Raw genomic sequence first — 24,711 nt, 5'->3', positions numbered from 1 at the left:
TCATTCCTGTTCCTTTACCAGCTGAAGCCAAACTTTCACTGTTGATGCTTCCTCCTCCTCCTCCTCCTCCTCCTTCTCCTCCTACTACTACTTACTACTACTACTACTACTACTACTACTACTACTACTATTGCAATAATATCATCAGTGCCCATTACCTTGCTGATATTAAGCTCTACCTCAGTCCAACAAGTCGCCTTCCTTGATATCAGCCTTCACCTCAAGAATTGCTACAATACCTTCATCCACATCACACCCACCAACCATCAACAACACATCCAATTCAACAGCTGCCATCCATTCCATGTCAGGAAGTCCCCTCCATACAGCCCAGCACTCTTGATTGTTGCACCTTGTGAGGTCATTATTTCTGACCTCGGTCATTTGGAGAATAAATATAACTTCTGTGAGCTGCAACAATGTTTGGTTAAACCTCACTCATCTCAACAATCGAAGTGCAGTTCTCGTCAGATCACGGAAGTTAATCGCTGTCGGGCTGGGCTAGCACTTGATGGATGGCCATCTTGTCTGCCGAGGGCTGTTTGCCAGCAGGGTGCACTCAGCCCTTGCGAGGAAAGCTGAGGAGCTACTTGACTGAGAAGTAGTGGCTCCGGTCTCGTAAACTGACATAAGACCAGAAGAGTGGTCTGCTGACCACATGCCCCTCCATATCTGTATCCAGTGACACCTGTGGGCAGAGGATGACATGGCAGCTGGTCAGTATTGTGTCAGACTATGATTTCATCACAATCTTTGGAGACAGCCAATGCAGCGTAACTACAGCAGATGGTGAGTTGAAAATTTTGTTAACAAAAACAGTAAGTTAAATATTGAGAATAATGAGTTTGAAATACTGGCAGCAGCTCAACAGTGGAGGTTACCAAACTGACACTTAACCATAGACCAGTAATGGTGAGTCAAAATCCGTTGCTCAAATATGTAAAGGCAGTGAATAATGATCTTAGGCAGCTAAATGATGATAAAACTTATCACATGGAGAATTAGGTCAGAAAGAATACACAAGAATTTTGAGAAGCACTAGAAAATTCATGAACGAAACCCATCAATGATTTTATGGGAAAACACAATGACTTACGTAACAAAGTTATGGCTGAACAATCCAAGCTCGTATTACAAGCTGAAGGATTAAAACTTAAGAATGATGAAATTGAATATCTTAATAAAGTCACATTCGAGAAGGTGCAAAGTAAAATCAGTGCGGAGATTGCAATAGTAAAGAATGATTGTTCACAACACAAACATTCAGTCTTTAAAATGGTAATTGGCATACATGAACAACGCATTAACCCAGCCACTCAAGTTGAACAGATGCAGCAATCTACATTAGTCAAGTGTATTCTAGAAGCAAAAATCAATAATATGGGGAAAGAGAAATATTGTTTTAAGCTGAACACAATACCAAACATGATTGTTGATACCAATACAGGTAAATGCATATTTCATTAGTTCAAACTAATTTGAGGATTACATACCATTGGTTTCATCTGCCAGTTTAAACATTCTTTCTCATTGTTGGATTCCAAGAAACAAAAAAATAGTTACCTGTGTGAGCATTTTGAATGACAGTGCTCACACAGTGGGGCATGAGAGTCACTGATAGTTACAATAATTTCAGTGAACTACATACAGTCTTTTTTCACTGTGGGCAGTCAAGTCAAAATTGTAAACACCACCCCTACCATATGGCCACGGTGATGGTACCATCTGTCAGTCTTGCAGAAGTTTTGGGATCATAATATTAATTTAGATGAGCTTATTGAAGACACACAATTCGTAGAAATTCTTTTGCAGTGATTACCATTGCACACCCTTGAGAGATGAGTTCTCACAGGATACCAAGACACTGAATATGTATGTTTTGTGGGAGATCGAATTCAAGCCCTTGACACTGAAAAAAAGCAGTGAGAGATCAACGATTCCAATGAGAGAAACAAGGGCAATGATGCAGTGTGAAGTAAGTAATGTAATGAATGGAACCTAGGAGCAGAGAATCAATGGAATGTGACGAATCATGAAGATATGATGACCACAGTCAACTGTGTGATAGACAGCAGGAATATCTGTTTGAACTTCGGAGAATGATGACCGCAAGAATTATGAGTGATTGCTACAACAGAAATGAAACAAAGAAACGGATTCACTTTGTGATTTGTAGGAAAACTGAATTTAGTTTGCGGCCCACTTCCAAACTGAGCATACAGACATGGAGTCACCTATAGTTATACAAACAATGCACATAGACTGCTGGCATGGCATTGTGGAATACTTATTGAGGGAAGATGAGTATTCTACTAAGAATGCCGTCAAACTGATACTTACAGCCAGAGTATGTGGAGTTGATGTTGACATCTTTTTGGATTCTGACTCGTAGGCAAATACAATAACAGAGAAATTATTTCAAGAACTCAGTGATTGTCTAAAATTGCCTGTTTTTCTGGAAACTTTTAATCACAGTTGGGAATTGAAGAATACCAATCAGAGAACAAGTTCTGTTAAAATATTGGATTTCGGGGGAAATTTTGAGCAGCCAGGTTTTGTTATTGAGCATTGATATCATCTTCAGTACCAGTTAGATGACAGAAAGATGTGGCCAATTAGATTTTGTAGAATGATGTCCTTACATAAGGAATCAGGAAGAAGAAATTAAAATTTCCTTTAAAGGAATTGTAGATGAAGATTGTGGAGGGCTTTAGGATGTGAACCTTTGTTTCATTAGGTGAAAGCAGAAGTGGAAGTTGCAACTCAGCAATTTCAAAGGGAAGATAACAACGTGAAGTCACAGTGTCATGTAAACAATGCTGCTGCAAATATTGAAGCAAAATTAAGTAAATTAACAGAACTTGTTGACCATTAAAGGGAAGAGCTGAGAGAGGTACTGCAATGCCAACAAAGTGTATTTTCGTCTCAGCCCAGGGTAATGAGAGGGTGTATTTGCTAATCTCAAGTAAAACTTTAAGAGTCATATCATATGACATGTTACTCTGTTCTATTAAAGAAGCCTAGCACAGACAAAGAGATTCATAGGATGTTAGATACGGGAATTGTTGTATCTTCGGTAGTGGAAACAAAACATGAACGATATTCCTCAATCCAATAAACAAGAACATTGCTGATGTCTACAGAGTGGTCGTAACAAAACACAATTTAAGCAAGAAACCAAGTATGGATCTCACTTCCGGTCGTATAACAGAAGAATAACAAAATAAAATGTTTTCCTCACAAGGCTCACTTCGAGAAAGTCCACCAAAGAAAAGATGGAAACAAAACTACCAGAGACTACTTCGCACAGCATTATCACAAAGCTATCCAGGGAGACCACACCACTGTTGCACGACACCCTTGAGTCACAGTTGGAAGCTACCACTCCTGACAATTCGGGACTACCAGCAGATGAGGCGCATGGATGTTGTGACTGGAATGCTATATCCCTACTAGTCTGGGTGGCATGTCAAACTGTATTCTGGCTGGTTGGTGGATGGATTGTCTGGGACTATTTTCGATCATGTGATTGGCGTAGGAAAAAGAGTCCGCTTGTTGATTGTGACTTCTGGAGCTGATGTCGGTCTGCAGTGCTCGCGTAGCAAGCCCTTGCAACTGTTGGCAGAGACACAAAGTTGTATTTTCGTCCCTGGCAGCGGCTCAGTCATATCATAAATGTCTGCTTTGGTTTCATTCGCTGTGATGAAGGTATGCAGCTCCTCTGTTCTGTCATGCGGAATGCCGATGTCGCAGGGGGATGGGATGGATGCTGGAATTATCCAGGGATCAGTAGTGACTAAAGTAGTTTCATACATGCAATAACAGAACAAGATGGTCCCATCAGGATTGTTTTGGTTGCCAGAGCAATCTACTTTCTAATTTTTTCCACAAAGGGATCAACTCGAAAATTTAGAAGAGCTATGACAGCAATATAATGGTGTCAAGTATTTAATGGTTGTTTCACACATTCAGGAACTTCCCATATATGACTATAGTACAGGGTGTTTCAAAAATGACCAGTATATTTGAAACGGCAATAAAAACTAAACGAGCAGCAATAGAAATACACCGTTTGTTGCAATATGCTTGGGACAACAGTACATTTTCAGGCGGACAAACTTTCGAAATTACAGTAGTTGCAATTTTCAACAACAGATGGCGCTGCAAGTGATGTGAAAGATATAGAAGACAATGCAGTCTGTGGGTGCGCCATTCTGTACATCGTCTTTCTGCTGTAAGCATGTGCTGTTCACAACGTGCAAGTGTGCTGTGGACAACATGGTTTATTCCTTAGAACAGAGGATTTTTCTGGTGTTGGAATTCCACAGCCTAGACAACAGTGTTGTTGCAACAAGACGAAGTTTTCAGCGGAGGTTTAATGTAACCAAAGGACCGAAAAGTGATACAATAAAGGATCTGTTTGCAAAATTTCAACGGACTGGGAATGTGACGGATAAACGTGCTGGAAAGGTAGGGCGAGCGCGTACGGCAACCACAGAGGGCAACGCGCAGCTAGTGCAGCAGGTGGTCCAACAGTGGCCTCGGGTTTCCGTTCGCCGTGTTGCAGCTGCGGTCCAAATGATGCCAACATCCACGTATCGTCTCATGCGCCAGAGTTTACACCTCTATCCATACAAAATTCAAATGCGGCAACCCCTCAGCGCCGCTACCATTGCTGCACGAGAGACATTCGCTAATGATATAGTGCACAGGATTGATGACGGCGATATGCATGTGGGCAGCATTTGGTTTACTGACGAAGCTTATTTTTACCTGGACGGCTTCGTCAACAAACAGAACTGGCGTACATGGGGAACCGAAAAGCCCCATGTTGCAGTCCCATCGTCCCTGCATCCTCAAAAAGTAATGGTCTGGGCCGCCATTTCTTCCAAAGGAATCATTGGCCCACTTTTCAGATCCGAAACGATTACTGCATCACGCTATCTGGACATTCTTCGTGAATTTGTGGCGGTACAAACTGCCTTAGACGACACTGCGAACACCTCCTGGTTTATGCAAGATGGTGCCCGGCCACATCGCACGGCCGATGTCTTTAATTTCCTGAATGAATATTTCGATGATCATGTGATTGCTTTGGGTTATCCGAAGCATACAGGAGGCGGCGTGGATTGGCCTCCCTATTCGCCAGACATGTACCCCTGTGACTTCTTTCTGTGGGGACACTTGAAAGACCAGGTGTACCGCCAGAATCCAGAAACAATTGAACAGCTGAAGCAGTACATCTCATCTGCAAGTGAAGCCATTCCGCCAGACACGTTGTCAAAGGTTTCGGATAATTTCATTCAGAGACTACGCCATATTATTGCTATGCATGGTGGATATGTGGAAAATATCGTACTATAGAGTTTCCCAGACCGTAGCGCCATCTGTTGTTGACAATTGTAACTACTGTAATTCCGAAAGTTTGTCTGCCTGAAAATGTACTGTTGTCCCAAGCATATTGCAACAAACGGTGTATTTCTATCGCTGCTCGTTTAGTTTGTATTGCCGTTTCAAATATACCGGTCATTTTTGAAACACCCTGTAAGTGACATATTTATCTCCATGTCAGTAGACTTTTTCAGGAAACTCAAGTGAGTGCATTGGCTGGTTTGGGTGGTTCTACTAAATTCACTATGGAAAGTGTCATATTATATATACTGTTCTTATTTGTAGAGTTCACACTAGGAGTGGAAAGTAATGAGTGCCTTCTGATGTGAATTAATAACCTTTGCCTGTGCACAGCTTATAAGTGCTTTTGTTGAAAAGCTTATAAGTGGTTTTGTTGAAATGTAGCTAATGTTGTCAAAATGTGTGTGCTTGTGTTGGTATACTACCATGCTGAGGTTGATGACTTCTGTATACCAGTTGTCCACCGCCAGTGCTCATGTGCTGTGATAGATGTGCCGCTTGGTGGAGTAGCCCTACCAGCTGCTGCTGACCTTTGCGAGTGCTTGTGCTTCCAGGTCAAGGACACTTAGGGAACAGCTGATATCAATGTGTGCCTGTCAAGCTGCATGCCACCTGAATGATGTATCACAACCACCCCTTTGCCAGAGGCTGAGTGCATTCTGTGACACATTGTACACATCACGATGCATCCTCTGACCCCTACTATGTCATGTCCTGTGTGATCCAATGTTATAAAGCTGCAAGTATCAATTGTGGAGTGCTTAAAAGCAGAGCATGGTGAAATAATGAATTGCATTGTGTATCATGAAAATGCACTGATATAAGAAGGGAATTTATCATTGTTGAAGATTTCTAAATAATGTTCTAATATTTTCTGAACTTAATGTCACAAATTTTACAGATTTTTTTTCTGATTAGAAAAATTTATCTGACTACTATATAGTGCGATGATGTAATAATCTTGTTTGACTACATCTCTATTTATCTTGTTCTACCCTCTTTTAGTCTTATGACTGGTTTGATGGAGCCTGCCACAAATTCATCTCCCACACTAACCTTTTCACCTCAGAGCAGCAGTCGCAACCTATGTATTAAATTATTTGCTGAAACTCTGTCTTCCTACACAGTTTTATTATCTACAGCTTCCTCTAGATCTATGGAAGTTTTTCCCTGATATCTTAATGTGTGATGTATCATCCTGGTCCGTCTTCTTGTCAATGTTTTTCATATATTATATTTGTCGCCAGTCCTGCGTTGATCGTCAGTAGAAATGGGAAAGTTCCACAAAACAATAATGGAAAATTAGCAATATTTAGTGAAATGAAGCAAAATCAGCAATTTTTATAACATTTGTAATTTTGTAATGTGTAAATATGTTAGAATAATAAGGATGGCAATTAACTGTTATTCATAACTGGTAGTCACTGAGTGTCAAAATTGTATTTTGGCTTCTAATCTCCTCAAGGTGGGGACGGGTTGAGTATTTCTTAAAGTAACAGTTCATTTGCTTTGACTGGATGTTTTAAATAGTTCGTAATTAGGAAAAGCATTACAGTGGCCAAAAACACCACCAAAATAGGCAAAAAATGTTGGCAAAAAAGCACCACCGAATCCGGCAAACAACACCACCAAATGTGACAAAAAAAAAAAAAAAACTCTAAATTTGGAAAAACAACAACACTGAGTTTTGGGGAAAAAGCCAACAACCACCAAAGCTGGCTAAAAAAATAAACACTGAATTTGGCAAGAACAAAAACTACAAAAACATGGAATTTGGAGAGAAAAACAATACTAAATTTGGGGGGGAATACACAAAATTGGCTTGACACAACATCGAATTGTGGAGGTGGGGGGACAGAATTTGGCAAAAACAACATGGCTTTTGGTAAGAAACATGGAATTTGGTAAAAAAATAATGCCAAATTTAGCCAAAAAACAACAGTAAAGTTAGCAAATAGACAATGACAAATTTGGCAAAAAATGGTGCCAAATATGGTCATGAAATAAAATAATTCTTTCCTATTCATACTTATCATCCACCTAACCACCATCTATTATGGTTCGTATATTGCGGCATAATGTTTCCTATGTCTTTCAATTTCTTTATTTCACATAATTCAGCTTACAAAATACTTGTCTTGATAAATATTTACATCTCGATTGCTATGTCACACAGTAACATTCATTCTGGCAAAACTTTGTACAGTAAAACTTGCTAATGGCACACATATAATTCAGAAACTGACCAAACAGTACAAGTATTTCAGTCCTGACACAGTGCATTTTTATATGCTGATTTTTTTGGTATAAAGCGGAACGTGCGCCTAATGTGGAAACAGAAAGCAAATCTTAGAACATACTTAATAATTCATTGTATAATGCTGGAAAGAGCCTATACAGTACTACTGTAACAGTTCATTAGTTATTCATGACTCAACAAGGGTGTTACGATGTTACTTTTAACACCTCTGTTAAGCAGCGTAAAACCAAGAAAAGAGGTCCAGTGCAGCATGATGCTGCTGATGTGGACCTAAAACCGAGCCGCTATGTGCAACAAAGAATAAGTTACACTCAGTGTCAGTACAGTACATCAAGGGAAATGGTTCGCTCGTCAGGGTTCTGTTTTTTGGCTGTCTCATTTTCCTCATTATTGGCGCACGCCAGCACATATAGGAACATGGTTGCGCATCTACCAACACTCTGCTGCAATGTGTGCAGTGGAAGAGGTGGGTACTTTTCTGTTAAACAATTATTTTCCACGGCAAGGTCATTATTTTCTGCCAGTTTCAGTTGACTAGTAGCACTTTAAAAGATACAGTAACATGATGTCGAACAAACAGTATGTGTCTTTAATACTTAACAAAAAGATTAATGTAATTGAGGCAAGTGAGAAAGACAAACTCTCTGTGCGCGAAATTATGTTGTGTAAAACACAAGTTTATGAAACTTCCGGACGAATGGATGAAAGGGAATGGGCAGATGAAAAGAAAGGTGAAGAAGACCAGAAATGAAGAATTAACGAAATATTGTGTGAATGATTCATAAGTCCGCGGGCAAAAAACTTAACTTTATCTGGACCCATGTTGCTCTGAAAGTCACTAAAGAGCTTGGAATTAGGAGTTAAGGCATCCATGGGATGGATGGACAGTTTCAAAGGTAGGCTCAACATCGTGTGGAATGAAGTGTGTCAGGAAGCTAAGGATATACTGGAAAGTGTAGCAACAGAATGAAAGACAACTTAATTGTAAATTATGACCCAAAAGACACGTTCAATGCCGATGAAAAGAGACTGTTTTATCGAGCACTGCCTTCAAAATCACTAGCAATTTGAGGTGAATAGTACATCGGCAGAAAAATGGCCAAGGAAAGACTCACTGTACTGCTGTGTGGAAACATGTTAGGTGAAATGGAGAGGGTACTGGTGATTGGAAAGGTGGAAAAACTGTATTGTTTCAAAAATGTAGATGTCAGTAAGCTTCTAGTCTCATGGTGAAGCAATAAGAAGGTGTAGATGGTGAGTGGTGTTATAGAAGAATCGCTGGGCGCTTTCAATGCCAAAATGAAAAAAGGAAATCGCCAAATTCTCCTTTTCCTAGACATAGCAGCCTGCCACCCGAAAGTAATGTTATAAAATGTGAAATTGGCTTGGTTCCCTCCAGGGTCAACCAGCCTCACACAACCCATGGACCAGGGGGTTATTTACACATTCAAGTGTCATTATAGGTAGTTACTGATGCAATCTCTTATTCTTAGTGTTGAAGAAGCTGAAAGTGCATTTGATCCTACAGTCAGTTTCTGTCCTGGATGCAGTAAATTGAATTGGCTTGGTAGTAAAGGAAATAAAACATGAAACTGTTACCAAGTGCTTCAACAAACAGCATTTAGGGGTCAAGAACAAGACTCTTCTATGGCCATTGAAGTTCAAGAATATGCAGCAGCAATTGCTGAATTAATGACAATGCAAAACACTTCATGTAGTGCAGATGATTACATTCGAAGTCATGACTTTCTGTCAACTCACTCCATTTTCACTTCAGCAACAGATTCCATAGAAATCCACAATACAGAGGATGATGAAACAGATTTAATAGAAATCCGCAACACAGAGGTTGATAATGAAGCATGCTTCATCACCAGGAAGAACTATTAGTCTTGGAGGCCTCCACTTTTGTTCCTTTTTACTTTTCTGGAATGAATTTTCACTCTGCACTGAAATGTGTACTGATTTGAAGCTTCGGGCAAATTAAAACTATATGTCAGACCAGAACATGCACCCTTTTGCAAGCAAGTGCTCTACTGAGAGCTGTTCTAGTATGACTGATGACCCGCTTCACTTCCTGCAGTACCTCTTCTCCTATCTTCCAAACATCGCCTAAATTCCTGTGCATACTTTCTAGGACTTGCGCTCCTGAAAGAAATTATATTATGGAGAAGTGACTTGGCCACAGCCTAGGGATAGCTTCCAGAATGAATTGTGACTCTGCAATAGAGTGTGTGCTGATTTGAAAATCAGTGACAGATTAAAAATTGCACTCTGGACTAGCACTCAAATCTGTGATCTTTGCCCCATGAAATGCAAAGGTTTGTTTCAATGCATCAGAAAGCTTCCAGATCATCTTTTTACTTCATTAATCTCCAGAAAAGTGCTTTGAATAGTTATCACATATTATGAAAGAAAACAGCACCTTATGTTGGATCCATTTAGCGTAATGTAAATCTATAAGTGGCAGTTTACAGTCATAATAGTGACTACCATTATTGGTTACAAAGCTTGGGCCCACAGAATAATTCTAATCAGTGATTGCCAAACCGCAGCTGTCCATGGATGGTATATATAGACATATGTAAGGGAGCTTTAGAAAAAATTCAAATTACAGCTTAATTATACATTCAATAATAACCTAATAGGATGGGAAATAGGTAACACATATACGGATTAGAGGATGTTGGGATTCTGTTTAAATATAAACTCTATTATAGAAATGGAAGAATTATTCATGCTGTTTTCTGGTGCATCATTTTGAATGTGCGATTTGACCATCTGAGGGTGCCATACATATATTTAAACTGAATTTAAAAAACAAAATAATTCATCCTTCAAGTATCATGTTATCTCTCAGGTAGAATAACAGCACTGTTCTGAGTTGCAGAGGGTGATAGCATAGCTGAATATAAAAAGACAGACAGTTAACACACGCAGAATCGTAACAGTTTTCTTGGGACTTCCATGCCCTTGAAGAGCATTGTTTCTTCCTGGTTGACAACTGACTAATGTTATTTCTATCCTGCATCTTAACAACAATAATACTTTTCACCTTTTCTTATGTCTTCATTTTTTGATAGATAGACATTTTAAACCTATGTGGCTGCACTGCAAATCTGGTTCTAGTAAAACTACAGTGGAAATATTAAATATTATCACAAAGTAAAACAACTGGAAAATTTTTATTAACTCACCCTTTTATTTGTTTCTTCAGTGTTATTTCAGAAAGGTTATACAAAATCTTCACTGTGTATTAGATTAGCATGTAAAAATCTTAAGTAAGTCATTCTGGAACTTATATATATATAACATATGTCAGTTTGAGTATCACATGAAATTTTGAAGTAAATTGGTCAAGAACTTTTTGAGAGTTTTGAAAACAACATTCACATCGGACTTCTTGCCAGTATGCAGAGTATTGTTCAGCCTTATTTTCTTATCAGTTTCCCGTGTTTTCTTCTTTCTCTTATGAGGACAAAGGAAATGGGTCGACAGCAAAGATATGCATGCCCATTTGAACTACTAATCAGCAGTAAAATGCATCAAGATAAAAAATATGAATTTTACTGTATTTCATGAAATGAATCAGTTAACATCACAACCAGGGGAGTTATAATGGTCTACAGCCATTTCCCTTCTTTCCTCTTTGAGCATCTAGAACAGACTCCTTTTTACCCTGAATGACTTACATTATTCACTGTGTGCTTAATGCTTTCCCAAGTGAGTGCTACTCTCTCGCAAATTTAGGGAAAATCCATCCTATTCACAAAAGGCTGCCAACAAGGGGATACTTTTAGATGCCTTGTGGTTTGAAACACCTTTCAAAACTCCCATTGCTTCAGATACTAGGGCAGTGTGGCATCAGATGTAAAGTACAGAAAATCATTCTCTCCATTGAAATTCACATTTAATAATTACTCATCAGTCAAACCATGCCCACTGACTTGTAAATTTACTTTACTAGTTCCCATCACTTACCCACATTAGGCCATTTCTTTGACAAATGGCAGTGGTTTTCCGTGATTTCCCTAAATCGTTTCAGGCAAATACCGGGATGGTTCCTTTGAAAGGGCATGGCTGATTTCCTTCCCATTCCTTCCCAATCCTTCCCTAACCCGAGCTTGCGCTCCGTCTCTAATAACCTCGTTGTCGACGGGACGTTAAACACTAACCACCACCACCACCACAAATGGCAGTGTCACATCAGTTAATGTGCGTTGTGTGACAAGAAGACGTTCCACAATTTAACCAGTAATGTGCTACATATTTTGGTTCTTGATGAGAAGTTTGCTGTATGTGTTTTAAGATTTTGTGGTGAATTTGAAAGCCACATATCTCTGAGGTGATGTATATCATGCTTCTACGGGTACATTAATACAGACCATTTTTGTGTATTAATTTTTATTTATTGTCATCATCATATTACTTATCATAAAGGGTGAATATAATTAAACTTTCAAAATGCAGAAACAACATCACTAGTCAGAATGACATCAAATTGCAACAGAATATTATCAGAGAAGGGGGAAAATGTATGGCAGAAGAAAAAAAAATAGTGTGGAAATTGATCAATAGATTGTGTGTATGTGTCAGAATATGTGAATGAAAACACTACCCATTGAAGTTGTTATAAACACACCAGGTACACAGCTATCCCTCCTTTTGCATCTGCGACATTCGCCATGACTGTCTCAATGCAGGATCATGCTCTGCCTGTAAAACTGTATTACAAGAATGATGAACGTACACATATCATTCTGCAGAAGTTCTGGACACTGAAGGGTTTGTAAAAAGGCATTGGTCTGATGACTGCCATGGGTCTGGAGAAAATTATTCACAAATTCAAAAAGATGGGTTATTTGGTGTGCAACCTGGTAGAGGGAGGAAACAGCAATACAGGAGGAGATGAGTGATGGTGCGCTAACATGTTGTGCACGGAGAATTGCCCAAACATTGGACATACCCGTGTGAGCACGGTGCATAAAATCCTATAAAACATCATTTTTTGTTTTCCATTCAAAATTACCCATGTGCACGAGTTGCTTCCTGTTGACCTGCCAGCAAGAGAGACCTATGGTTTAGCATTTCTTGCTCGCATGGAAGTGGATAGTGATTGGCGTGGTAGATTTTGTGGACACACAAAGCCCACTTCCATCTGACAGGATATGTCAGTACACAAAATAAATAAATTAAAGAAAAAAATGAGCACGGACTTCACCTGGAATTTGCTCATGCAAGCTTGGTTCAAACACTACAGTAATGTTGTGCGCTATTCTGCAATGTGTCTCTTTGACTCCAGATTGTACTGAAAGACCCATGACTCATTCCCAGTAGACCCATGACTCATTCCCAGTCATCATGTTGTCCAGGAAATTGGGATCAACTTCACAGAGTGCTTGAGTTCTTCACACACTTCCACTTGCTTTTGCATGTTGGTCAAACTTCAAGCACAAGTTTTCCATATACCTTCCACATGGCCAAGTCTTCTCATACAATCTCATGTACAACTGTTTTTGGCAAGTCCAATAGTTTTGGTATCATGTGGATATGCACCCATTTGACAGTCTGAATTCAGTAACTCGGGGCACATGGTCATCCTTTTGGGATGTTGATGGGCATTCTGCAGGGCCCTTGTTAGCGACCTCCTCCAGAACTTCTTCAATCATATGGTGCACCTAGCCTTCTGCAACTGTCAGGGATCAACCTACACCAACTCGACTACAGGTGTAAGCTGTGGCATGAAACTGTGATGTCAATAAACCAACTACAGCAGGTAGATTAACCTAGGGACAGCATCACATGTTTCAGAAATGCTGTCTGTTCTAGTGATAGATTCAGATGTTGTTTCTGGGCTGATATTTTCATGGTACTCACAGTTATTGGCTATTAATGTTGTTCCTATGTACCATGCCAAATGTATAATCGGAGAATGGTGCAGTGCATTCTCTTAGCTCAGACTAGTCTACTGGATCTTCCAAACAAGCTGTGCAAACTCTTTGTTCATATTTTGCTTCATCTGAATTTGATTGGCATTGTTTGATTGGTTAATTCCAAGGCAGATGTTGATTTCATTTATCAGTATCACTTCAACTAAGCTACCATCATTGAGTTTATGCGATCTCCATGCCATTCGTCAAACTTCAAACAATATAACATGGTAAAAAAATACAAACTAACTAGGCATTAAATAATAATTATATCATGTTCTAGAATGCCACTACCTGCTACTTATTTTGGACCCACAGCTAGTAAAACATACAAAACTAATAGAGGAATCACATGTGAGTGCATGTATGTTGTTGTCAGCAGAAGTACAAGATGTGCATTTTCTCTTCCTCTATTAGCCATCCTCTTTGTCTTTTAATCATGTATATATCTCCATGGAATTTGTCAAACTTCAAACAATATAACATGGTAAAAAAATACAAACTAACTAGGCATTAAATAACAATTATATCATATTCTAGAATGCCACTACCTGCTACTTATTTTGGACCCACAGCTAGTAAAACATACAAAACTAATAGAGGAATCACATGTGAGTGCATGTATGTTGTTGTCTGCAGAAGTACAAGATGTGCATTTTCTCTTTCTCTATTAGCCATCCTCTTTGTCTTTTAATTGTGTATAGTCTTGTTCTTACAAACTTCAAACAATATAACATTGTTCATTCTCGACCTCTTCTAAGCTTTTTCTTTTCACTTATTTCCCACCTCGCTTCTTCCAGGTCTATCCAGTTTTCAGCTCTTCTTGTTGGTATATCAATTCCCTGCAGCTGATTATTAATATTGTGGAACTGAAGTTCTGCCATTATAGTCAACTGCTGCATCAAATGTCTTATTGCATTTATTCTTAGTTACCAGTGTACTTTTCAGAAGCAGCCAGCAGTGGCCACTTGTTCTATATCCATGAAGCATCTCTTTCATGTTGGGATTTGTGAAACATGATGATGTGTGAATGATTGGAGGAAAAATGAATAAAACAAATTTCCGTTTCTTACTTTTTTCTTCTAATAAAGGAACTGTTAGTTTCAAAATTTTTAGATGTGATTTTTTTTCCAAAGTAAGACACCACATTTATTTTGTCATGAAGTCGAGTTATATTTTTAACCTACAGTTTCTGTTCCTCATTATTACAGGACCTGTCTATTATGGAAGATGTCATAAATCTGATGGAAGACATGATTTCAAAAGTAGCAGATAATGAGACATATATTCCTGAAGAACCATTTGAACCTGATGTTCCAGCTGCAGGAAATGGAGGTTCAAGATCCGGAAATGTGAAGTCACGTAAAATGGATGTCGTCGTTATATCTGATGACTCAGTAGAGTCAAGGTATGATTATATGAAGAATGGTCCAGGGAAAATTAAAACTGTAAACTATTCATCAAAAGTTGGACCAAATTTGAAGACTGAGCCTAATACTCCAAGTGATAATGAAGATGATAGACAGAATAGCATGTATGATGACATACCTTTAGACATGGAAGTTGAATGTGATGAAGATGACGATCCCTATGGTTTAGAGACAGCAGTTGATGTTAAATCGGAAATGGTTTCAAACAAATGTGATCAAGAGGAATTGCCAGCTGACAGAGAAGCCACTGGAAAGAAAAATAATGAACAAGAAGTCCCTGAAGAAGTTGTATTAGCAAGACGCAGTTCTCAGGAAAGTACAACAACTACTACTACAACTACAACTAGAACTGAAACATCAACAAGTGCTGCAGATTCATCGAACAGTAGTGATGACTCCTCTTCAAGTGACAGAGATGATGACTCGAGTAGTTCGGCCTCTAGTGATTCCAGTGATAGCAGTGATTCAGATTCAGAAGATCCTAATAAGTCTACAGGTACTGTTGTAGCTGCTGAGGCAGATAAAAAGGAAGAAAAGATGAGCCCCAGAAGCACAAATTTGACAAATCAGAAGAAGAAAGATGACACAAAGTGTGGTAAGTTGAAACAAAACTATGTACATCTATATTCTATGGTTTGTAAACTGCAATTGCAAGAGATCAGTTTGAAGAGTTTGGGAGAGAGTAGGGGGGTTGATAGTACTTGTAAAATCTTTCTTAGGAAATTGTGATAATTTAAGTAATTCAGCAAATAAAACAAATGAATGTTATATTTGTATTTCATGTAGATGTTCAGGATTGTAGATAAAGGCTATGCAGTAAACCAGAATGATAATTTTTGGGGCAGGGATGAGAGGTACTTCACAATATCTTCTGTACACAGATGCATGATGAACTTTATGTGAAATGCATCATGTGTATAACTGTGATTTTTGTTTGAGAGACTTCAAACATAGGAAGAGCTGTAAAGGAGACTCGACTTTAATTTGTTTTTAAAGATATTTATCCTCTACATATGACATTTTATTTTCATGAATAAATCATTGAAGAGATTTTGTTTTGATTTTTAATATTTTATTTTATTTTATTATTGTGGAGTGCTATTCTCCTCTCTGAACCAAAAATAATCACTTGAGAATCCTTCTGCTAATATTTTTTTTTTTTTTTAATATTACTGATATTTTCAGAAGATCTAATGATTGTGGTCTCAGAGCTCTTTACTGCTTCTCTTCCCATCCTACCTCTTTGAGGTGTCTTGCACTCTGTCATTACTAATTGTAACTCTCCTAGTTCTTTCTTCAAAGAGCTCATTTTTCACTATACTGCAGAAATGTGAGCAAAATGTGAAACTGCACTCAGTCTTATCTATGTTGCGCAACTTTTCTTCAGTGGTTTTTAACATCCATCATCTGTGGTAAATGTAACATAAATATTCTTCCATTGAACCTCATACAAGTTTGATTCCATTTAAATTTGATGGCAAAAAGTAATCCAAGAATAGAAAACCCATATTCAATGAAGACTGCAATTTCAAATGCCTGAAAATTTCCCTTGTTGCTTTTAACAAAGTATTATACAGTTCTGCTGTATACATGATGACTAGAAATGGCCATCTCAAGCTTAAATATCTATAATGTCTGGCATGAACTTATTATAACATTGAGGCTGTACAGTAACAGCGTTCTTTCTTTTAAAAACAAGTAGTAGCAAGCATTTTTCTTACCATCATTCAAAGACTAAAGTGTGAATAAGTTGCACCACATACACACAGAACCTTCCACTATGTCTGTATGGCTTGTAAATTTTGTAATTGTCTTGCATGACTGACTTCTTTTTCCATTAATAATTTCTGTTAAATTTTCATTTTCTTCCTTGCAAATGCTAGATCATTGCTAATATTTCTTAGAGCCCAACTACCATCTCAAAAGTTTTTTTCTCTATTGAACTGGAATTAAATTTCTTACTGTCCGGCATCCGCCATTCAAATTTGTTTGTTGAGTAACACATTTATCAAAATTATCAATTTTACTTTTCAGCTTATTCCTGGTATGTTTCTTATTTAGAATAGTAAATGATCCAACGTCGTTGGCAACTCTGTAGTAGTCACTTTTTTAAATTAAAAGGCAGATTTAGATCAGTCTCATTCTTCATGAACTGGTATACCATATACACAGTTTTGTGACTCAGAATGTACAGAATTTTAAAATTAAATACTGTACTTCTTCATTACTGAATTGTGCTATATACCATTCAGTTGACATTTTCAAACTGATTCAGACAAGTGGTACAAACAGAGATACAGTCTCTCCAAATGTGAGCCCCTTTCTTCCTCCCATCATAAAAACCAGCATCTAGCTACTGCATATGCTGGCGACACAGATCATGCAGCTGGCTGAATATACCATAGTTTATTTCTCTCTCCATTTGAACTTTTCACACCAAATTTACTTTCTTACAAACACACATATGTATCACATACCTGGAAAGTCACATTACAACAGATGTATATCTGTAAAGGAACAGATAAGCGAATTAATTCTTGCTTGATCAGATGGGAATAGAATAGCAACAGTCCATAAGATAACATTTTTCCAAAGTGGACCTTGAAAAGTTATATGTGAGTATATGAAATTTCATGTCATTAACCTGTAAGTTATTTTCTTTTATTTTTGAAAAATGCTGACTATTATAATGTAAGACTTTGGTACTTTATATAGAGTGCACATTTAGTGGTACTTTAATTTAAGGCATTAATTTATAATCAATTTGTTTTCAAAAATAAATGTTCAGCTATTATATGACTCTCACTTCTTGTACAGATCACTATAGTCTCATCAAAAGCTGCCTAATTGCATTGGAAGAATGTGTACTACGCTTTCCACATCACTATAAATCACTGTACCGACTGACGCATTATTATTTTCATTCAAAATTCCATCGTAATGTCAGCAAATGCAGGGAGTTACTTCTGGGGATTTACACATGTCTTCCTGCCCAAAATCGCCCTCCTGGAAGCAATTTTCAAGGATTATTTGCTGACAGAAAGAGCACAAATTTCTTTAATGTAAGTATGAAAAGTTTTCCAGTTTTTGTGGAAACTATATAATTTCCAGTGTAAAACAGAACCAGATAATTTCATTACAGTGAAAAGATATTTTATTGTCAAGTTAAATTCTGCTACTATTTTCTTCTATTATGCTTTTGTTGCTCAATAGCTATTTTTAAATTTAAAGTTATCAGTACACCTTTTCTGTTTAAGACCACCAGGTCTTTGAAATTTTGATTACTCTCTCTCTCTCTCTCTCTCTCTCTCTCTCTCTCTCTCTCTCTCACACACACACACACACACACACACACACACACACACACACACACACACACATATATATATATATATATATATATATTCAGGAAAGGAGAGGGAAAGACAAAAAGGATGTGGATTTTAAGGGAGAGGGTAAGGAGTCATTCCAACCCCGGGAGCGCAAAAGACTTACCTTAGGGGGAAAAAGGACAGGTGTACACTCTCTCTCTCTCTCTCTCTCACACACACACACACACACACACACACACACACACACACATATCCATCCGCACATACACAGACACAAGCAGACATTTGTAAAGGCAAAAAAAAGTCATCATACTTTCTGTCCTAAGACTTTTTGACAGTTTCTCATGAAAGCTTATAAAATTGTCTCATATGTAGCCCATGCTCAGTATTTTTCGACATACACAGGACCTCTGGTCTTGCAGTGGCCTGATATGGTTGTGACTTGGCTTCCCATTATTGTGGTTTCATATTGTACACATCATGGCCTCTTTGCCTTTACAAATGTCTGCTTGTGTCTGTGTATGTGCGGATGGATATGTGTGTGTTTGCGAGTGTACACCTGTCGTTTTTTCCCCCTAAGGTAAGTCTTTCCGCTCCCAGGATTGGAATGACTCCTTACCCTCTCCCTTAAAACCCACATCCTTTCGTCTTTTCCTCTCCTTCCCTCTTTCCTGAAGAAGCAACCATCGGTTGCGAAAGCTAGTAATTCTGTGTGTGTGTTTGTGTGTTTTGTTCATTGTGCCTGTCTGCCGTCACTTTCCCGCTTGGTAAGTCTTGGAATCCCACATGGGAAAAATATATTAAAAACAAAGACAAACACACACACAGAATTTCTAGCTTTCGCAACTGACGGTTGCTTCTTCAGGAAAGAGGGAAGAAGAGGGAAACAATGCAGTGGATTAATGACCTGTGGTCTAGAACACTGGCCAGTCTGAGTGTGGGTTTTAAGTCATTTTCCACATTCATTTAGGCAAATTCTGGCATGGTCTCCAATCCAATCTCTGCCTCAGAAAATCTTGTATACAAAAAGTTAAAATACAATAATGCACAAAACAATGTTTACACGATTTACAGACAGTTGACACACAAGAATTTCCACCCTTGGATTAACTGGTTGTTGTGGTGACAAGATCATCCAACCACAAAGTTAAAATAAAATAAGTCTGTCAAATCATGAAACTTGTGGACCTTGTATGATGGGACAAATTCTAGAGAGAATAGAGATGCTACTTGGGCACAACAAATAACACTGTTCGATATGGGTTCTATTTCTGATATTAAAGTATGTGCTTCTAGACCATTTTACCGTGGGAAATTTCAAATATGTAAACAAAATATCTTTGTCATGGATACTTTTTATGTAATATATGTATATATGTGTATTCACAATTCATGGCAAACACAGAGACGTTATAGAGAAATACGGGTATGTTGCCACATCCAGTTGTGATAGAACGTGATTATTTCTTGTGCAACAGCAGGTGGGAAGAATCAGACATCATTAGGTTATCCCCTGCCACACCTGTGTCATTAAGACCACCTGAAACATCTCATTAACTCGAACGGCGACAGCCGGTCGCTGCCTCGGCAGTAAAGCTTCACGCCTCATAGGGGCAGATGCATTGAGTTTACAACAGTGGTGTTAGCTGCAATTTGTGTCAGTCTTAACGAGTGGGTGTTTTGGCTGACAAGTAACTGACTGTCATATTTCCGAGCACGGTTGAATTTTTTAGTTCCTGTGTGTAAATTGATTGAGCCTAGTGCTGAAGGTAAAACTACTGCTTGTTTTTACACATCAGCATTCCTCTAGTTCCGTACTATTAATTTAATACAGGTGTATTACCAAAGTGGTATTTTTAAATTTGCAGAAATGCCACGTCGTCGTCGATGTCGATATAAGCTCGACAACTTCTGCTACATCTGTGGGAAGTTCACTTTTCCTAGAAATAGGAAGAAAATTTCTTCAATCATAAAGAAAGCATACAAACATTACTTTGGAGTAGAGGTAGGAGACCAAGATAAAGAATGGGCACCACATTTCTGTTGTACTACATGTTACTGCGAAGTAATTCAGTGGTGGAAAGGTAAAGAGAATGTGGCGTTGTTTGCTTCTCCTATGGTGTGGAGTGAGCCTAAGGATCATATTACTGATTGTTATTTCTGTCTAACAAAAATTCAGGGTTTTACAAACAAAAAGTTGAAGAAGCACATTGTTTACCCAGATCTGCCTTCAGTGAGAATGCCAGTGCAGCATTCCGACAACCTTCCAGGTTGGTTCAAGATTACAAGGGTATAATCTACTGCACCAAAGTACTAAAATCAGTGTGTTCAGGCACAGAGAACGTGCCTTTATTTCTTATTTTTCAACTGACGAAGCACTGACATTTTCAAATGACGTTGCTGACCTGATGAAAGTGCTGAACTTCACTTATATTTCACAGGAGTGGAGACTTTTCATAGATGCATAGAAAACAAGTCTGAAGGGTGTTTCGCTCTATAACGGAAATAAAATACCCTCTGTTCCAGTAGCTTACGCTAGTTTGACAAAAAAGAATTACGAATTCGTACAAAGAATGCTAAATTTATTAAAATACAATGAACAAAAGTGGAAAATATGTGCAGATTTCAAGGCAATTGCTATGGTATGCTGAATGCAACAAGGCTAAACAAAGTATGCCTGTTTTCTTTGCAAGTGAGATAGTTGAGACCGAAATTCTCACTACATGAAAAAGGAATGGCCTAGGCAAAGATGGAAAGTTGGAGAAAAGAATATACAACGTGAAAGTCTGGTAGCTCCTGAATATATACTATTCCCACCGCTTCACATCAAACTTGGCCTGATGGAACAATTTGTGAACGCCATAGATCCAACAGGCTGTGGGTTTGCTATCTAGCTACCAAATTCCCCCGTCTTTCAGCTGCAAAAAATAAAGGAAGGTTTATTTGTGAGCCCACAAATCAGGGAATGCAGAAAGATGCAAATTTTGAAGCATGTTTAACTGATAAAGAAAAAATCGCATGAAACTGTTTCAAGATGGTGTCGGATAACTTCCTCCTCGGAAGAAGAGGAGCTACTAACTACAAAGCAATGGTGAAGGATATGATCAAAGCATATCAGGATTTGGGGTGCAATATGTATTTGAAGGTACATATGATGGAATCTCATCTGGACTACTTCACAGAGAGTTGTATGAGGTATCGGATGAACATGGGGAAAGATTCCATAAAGACATTTCTCCATAGAAAGGCGCTATGAAGGGAAGTGGGTACCTTCTATGTTAGCAGATTATTGCTGGAATATCATTCGAGAGAAGAAAGATTCACAATACAAGAGAAAAAAGCGATGTGCATTAAAAGGCAGTGGCTCATTGTTTGTCAATTTTCTGTAATTTCTCATGTCAAATAAATGCTTCGAAGTGCATAAACAAAGGTTACTGTGTTATATGTTAGATCCCACCCTCCATTAATGTGATGAACTTATAACATCATAAAGATGTGCATTTGTTTGTCGAATTTCACCTCACGTTTGCTGCACTATATCAGGAACTGAAAAGAGAAATAAAATTACGATTACTCATAAACTATCCCTGACACAAAACAACCAAAAACAGTTTTCAATTCAGCACTCAAAATACAACTAGAATCACAATATTATTTATCAGAAATAGAAAAAAAAGTTATTTTTGTAGAACAGTGTAATCAGTTGTATTTTACGTGTAGGAATATTAATGATTTTAAGTGCTCTTAACAATGCTAAAATAGATAAGTTATTACTGCCAAACTGCACCTAGCCAAAAACTCAACAAGTCAGTTGTGCAAATGCTGCATATTACAAAAAATTTCTTCAGCAAGTGCTTTACACCCAGTATCCATGAAACTTCAACTCATACAGGTATAAATAAAATTTTGTTGAAGATTGATAATTGGTCATCAGAAAATGGGTAATGTAACTGAGCTTGGATAAAACACTATAGGTTCAATTCTGCTTTTACAAGGCCTTACCGCACCATTATAAACAATGCATGAGGGTAAATCAGTAAATGAGACAGAATATTCTCAATTCTTAGGTGCTTATATTGGTAATAACCAGAATTGACAGACACTTGTTACAAGTCTTTTTAAGCATTTAAGCTGTGCAACTTTTGTGTTACAGATTATATCAGGTTTTGGACATTTACATGTAAAATAGTTGATTTCCTGTAATTACTATAAGACAACCCTGAATATAGGATGATTCCCTGTTTTTAAAGAGGCTCCTTCAGAAATTTTTATTTTTGATGTATTATGGGTAATCAAATTTACAAATTGTTTTATTGATATGAAGTATCTTAAGATCTGCCTAAAAAAGTTAACCAGTCATGGCGTCTTCTTAGATAATGTTAATATGCAAGTAGTTTCTCATCAACACTATGGGAAGTTGCTGGGCTAATGATGTTCTATATTGTAGCATAAGTCCCACCATGTTGAACATTGTCATATGCTAACTTTAACTTGCATTGAATTCAGAGACACATGCAATTGGCAAATTCCTCTTTATTCCAGACCTTTCATTGAATAATTTCGAGAGTAATCAGAAAACCTTCATTTTATTTCTCTAACATGTACTGAATAACCTGCTGCTCCAGTGCATGAAACCATCCCTGATTTAGGCCTCTTGAAAGTTTGGCATGTAGAACCAGCAGTCTCTAATTTTTTTAATCTTCATCTGATGCCATTTACGAACATTTGCTTCTATGACATCAGATTTTCTTCCAGCTGCACAGTTGTTTGTGGCCTGTGCTTCATGACTAACCTTTAACATATAATGTGTTGTATTGTCTGCGTGAACAGGTTGTGAAGTGTAAACTCGTAGATCATGAGTCAGGTCTATGATTTGCATTGATTATCAGTCACTATAATTTACTGATTTTAGAGCATTAAGCAAACTGAGCAACAACAAAATGTTATGCTCTTGGCTCCCTTGTGCCAAATCAGACCACTCTAGTCCAACAGTGCACTTCATCATTTGTTGCAATCTTAAAAATTAGCAGTGCTGTTTTGGTGTGGCTGTCAAACTTAATGACTCATTTCTTATGCCTCATTTTGAGTGCTTTTGTGAACATGTTTATGTTAGAGTTAACTTATCTTCTGTTGAAATGTATACTGTTACTGATTATTTGTCCACTTGTAATGTCAGTTCAGTTCTGAGTATATTTAGATTCAGGCGAACTGCAGATCAAATGTGGTAGACTAATACGTTCCCATGGTTGGCAGCAATATAAATCTTGCTGCCCACTCTCCTCTCCCCTACTCATATACAGCCAAGCTGGTGCCAGGGCACCTCATCCCACCCTTCTGAAATTACAAAATTCAGACTACTCGTGACATCAAGTTCCAAAGCTTCATCTGCAACTGTAAAAAGATCCTGTATTTTTCAAATGACAAATGTGAGAAAGAAACCTCTTATATTTGGGTGAATATGGTACTGTACCTATTTTCATTTGCTACCATCTTATGGATCACATTCTGGGAACTCATTGTTAAGAAGTGTTTGTTGCACAGGGAATGAAGTATAAGTATAATGTGTGATGCCCTCTGAGGAGCCTCTTGTAGACATCTTTGCAAACACTTAGGCATACTGACAGCAGCCTCAAAGTACACTTAGTCCATAGTGAAGTTTTTTAGCAATCAGTTACAGCTCAAAAACAACAGTAACATTCATAAGTATAGTTACTAGAAAAAGAAGTGACTGGCTGAATTATCGCTGAGCCTTAGTGTGACTCAGAAGGAAGGGAGGTATTCTGCCGTAAAAATCTTTAACCACTTGTCCAGTGATATAAAAAGTTTAATGGATAATAAAATTAACTTCGAACACACACTGAGATGACACCTGCTTGAAGACCCCTACTACTCCACAGAAGAATTTCTGAATGTATAATAATATGACATTTCTCCTTATCTTTATGAGGGGGGGGGGGGGGGGGGGGGGGGAGAGAGAGAGAGAGAGAGAGAGAGAGAGAGAGAACACATCCACAATTAAAAGGTGTAGTGTACACACACACACGCACGCATGTGCACGTTTGCACGCCCGCCACACACACACACACACACACACCTGTATTGTTACATTTGTTACATTTTTGTGTGCTGTTCAATGAGGTATTATCATTATTCTTTAAATTAGGTATTTTTTCCCCTCTGAGAAAGAGGAGTATAATTGGAAACTGGCTTGTTCTATATCTCTGGAGTTGTAATCCATGGAACAGTCAAATAACTAATTAACATGTCTTTTGGAACATCCCTCCCAGCAACAAATCCTCTGAGCTCCATCACTGAGAACTGTCTCTCCAAAATGTCTTTTTTTCTAA

General features: G+C 38.1%; 1 protein-coding gene across 1 annotated transcript in view; it reads left to right on the top strand.

Annotated features, from left to right (window-relative positions):
- Positions 1–24,711, top strand: part of LOC126337005 (calcineurin-binding protein cabin-1-like) — a 237,068-nt gene that overhangs the window by 195,469 nt on the left and 16,888 nt on the right. Inside the window, exons 27-28 of the mRNA XM_050001253.1 lie at positions 14,814–15,627; positions 17,850–18,094. Coding sequence (XP_049857210.1) covers positions 14,814–15,627; positions 17,850–18,094 — 1,059 coding nt within the window. The remainder of the gene's footprint in view (positions 1–14,813; positions 15,628–17,849; positions 18,095–24,711) is intronic.

The sequence above is a fragment of the Schistocerca gregaria genome, chromosome 1 (assembly GCF_023897955.1).
Source record: "Schistocerca gregaria isolate iqSchGreg1 chromosome 1, iqSchGreg1.2, whole genome shotgun sequence".
NCBI lineage: Eukaryota > Metazoa > Arthropoda > Insecta > Orthoptera > Acrididae > Schistocerca > Schistocerca gregaria.
Note: the sequence above shows the minus strand (reverse complement) of the source record. Positions and strands in the feature narration are given on the sequence as shown.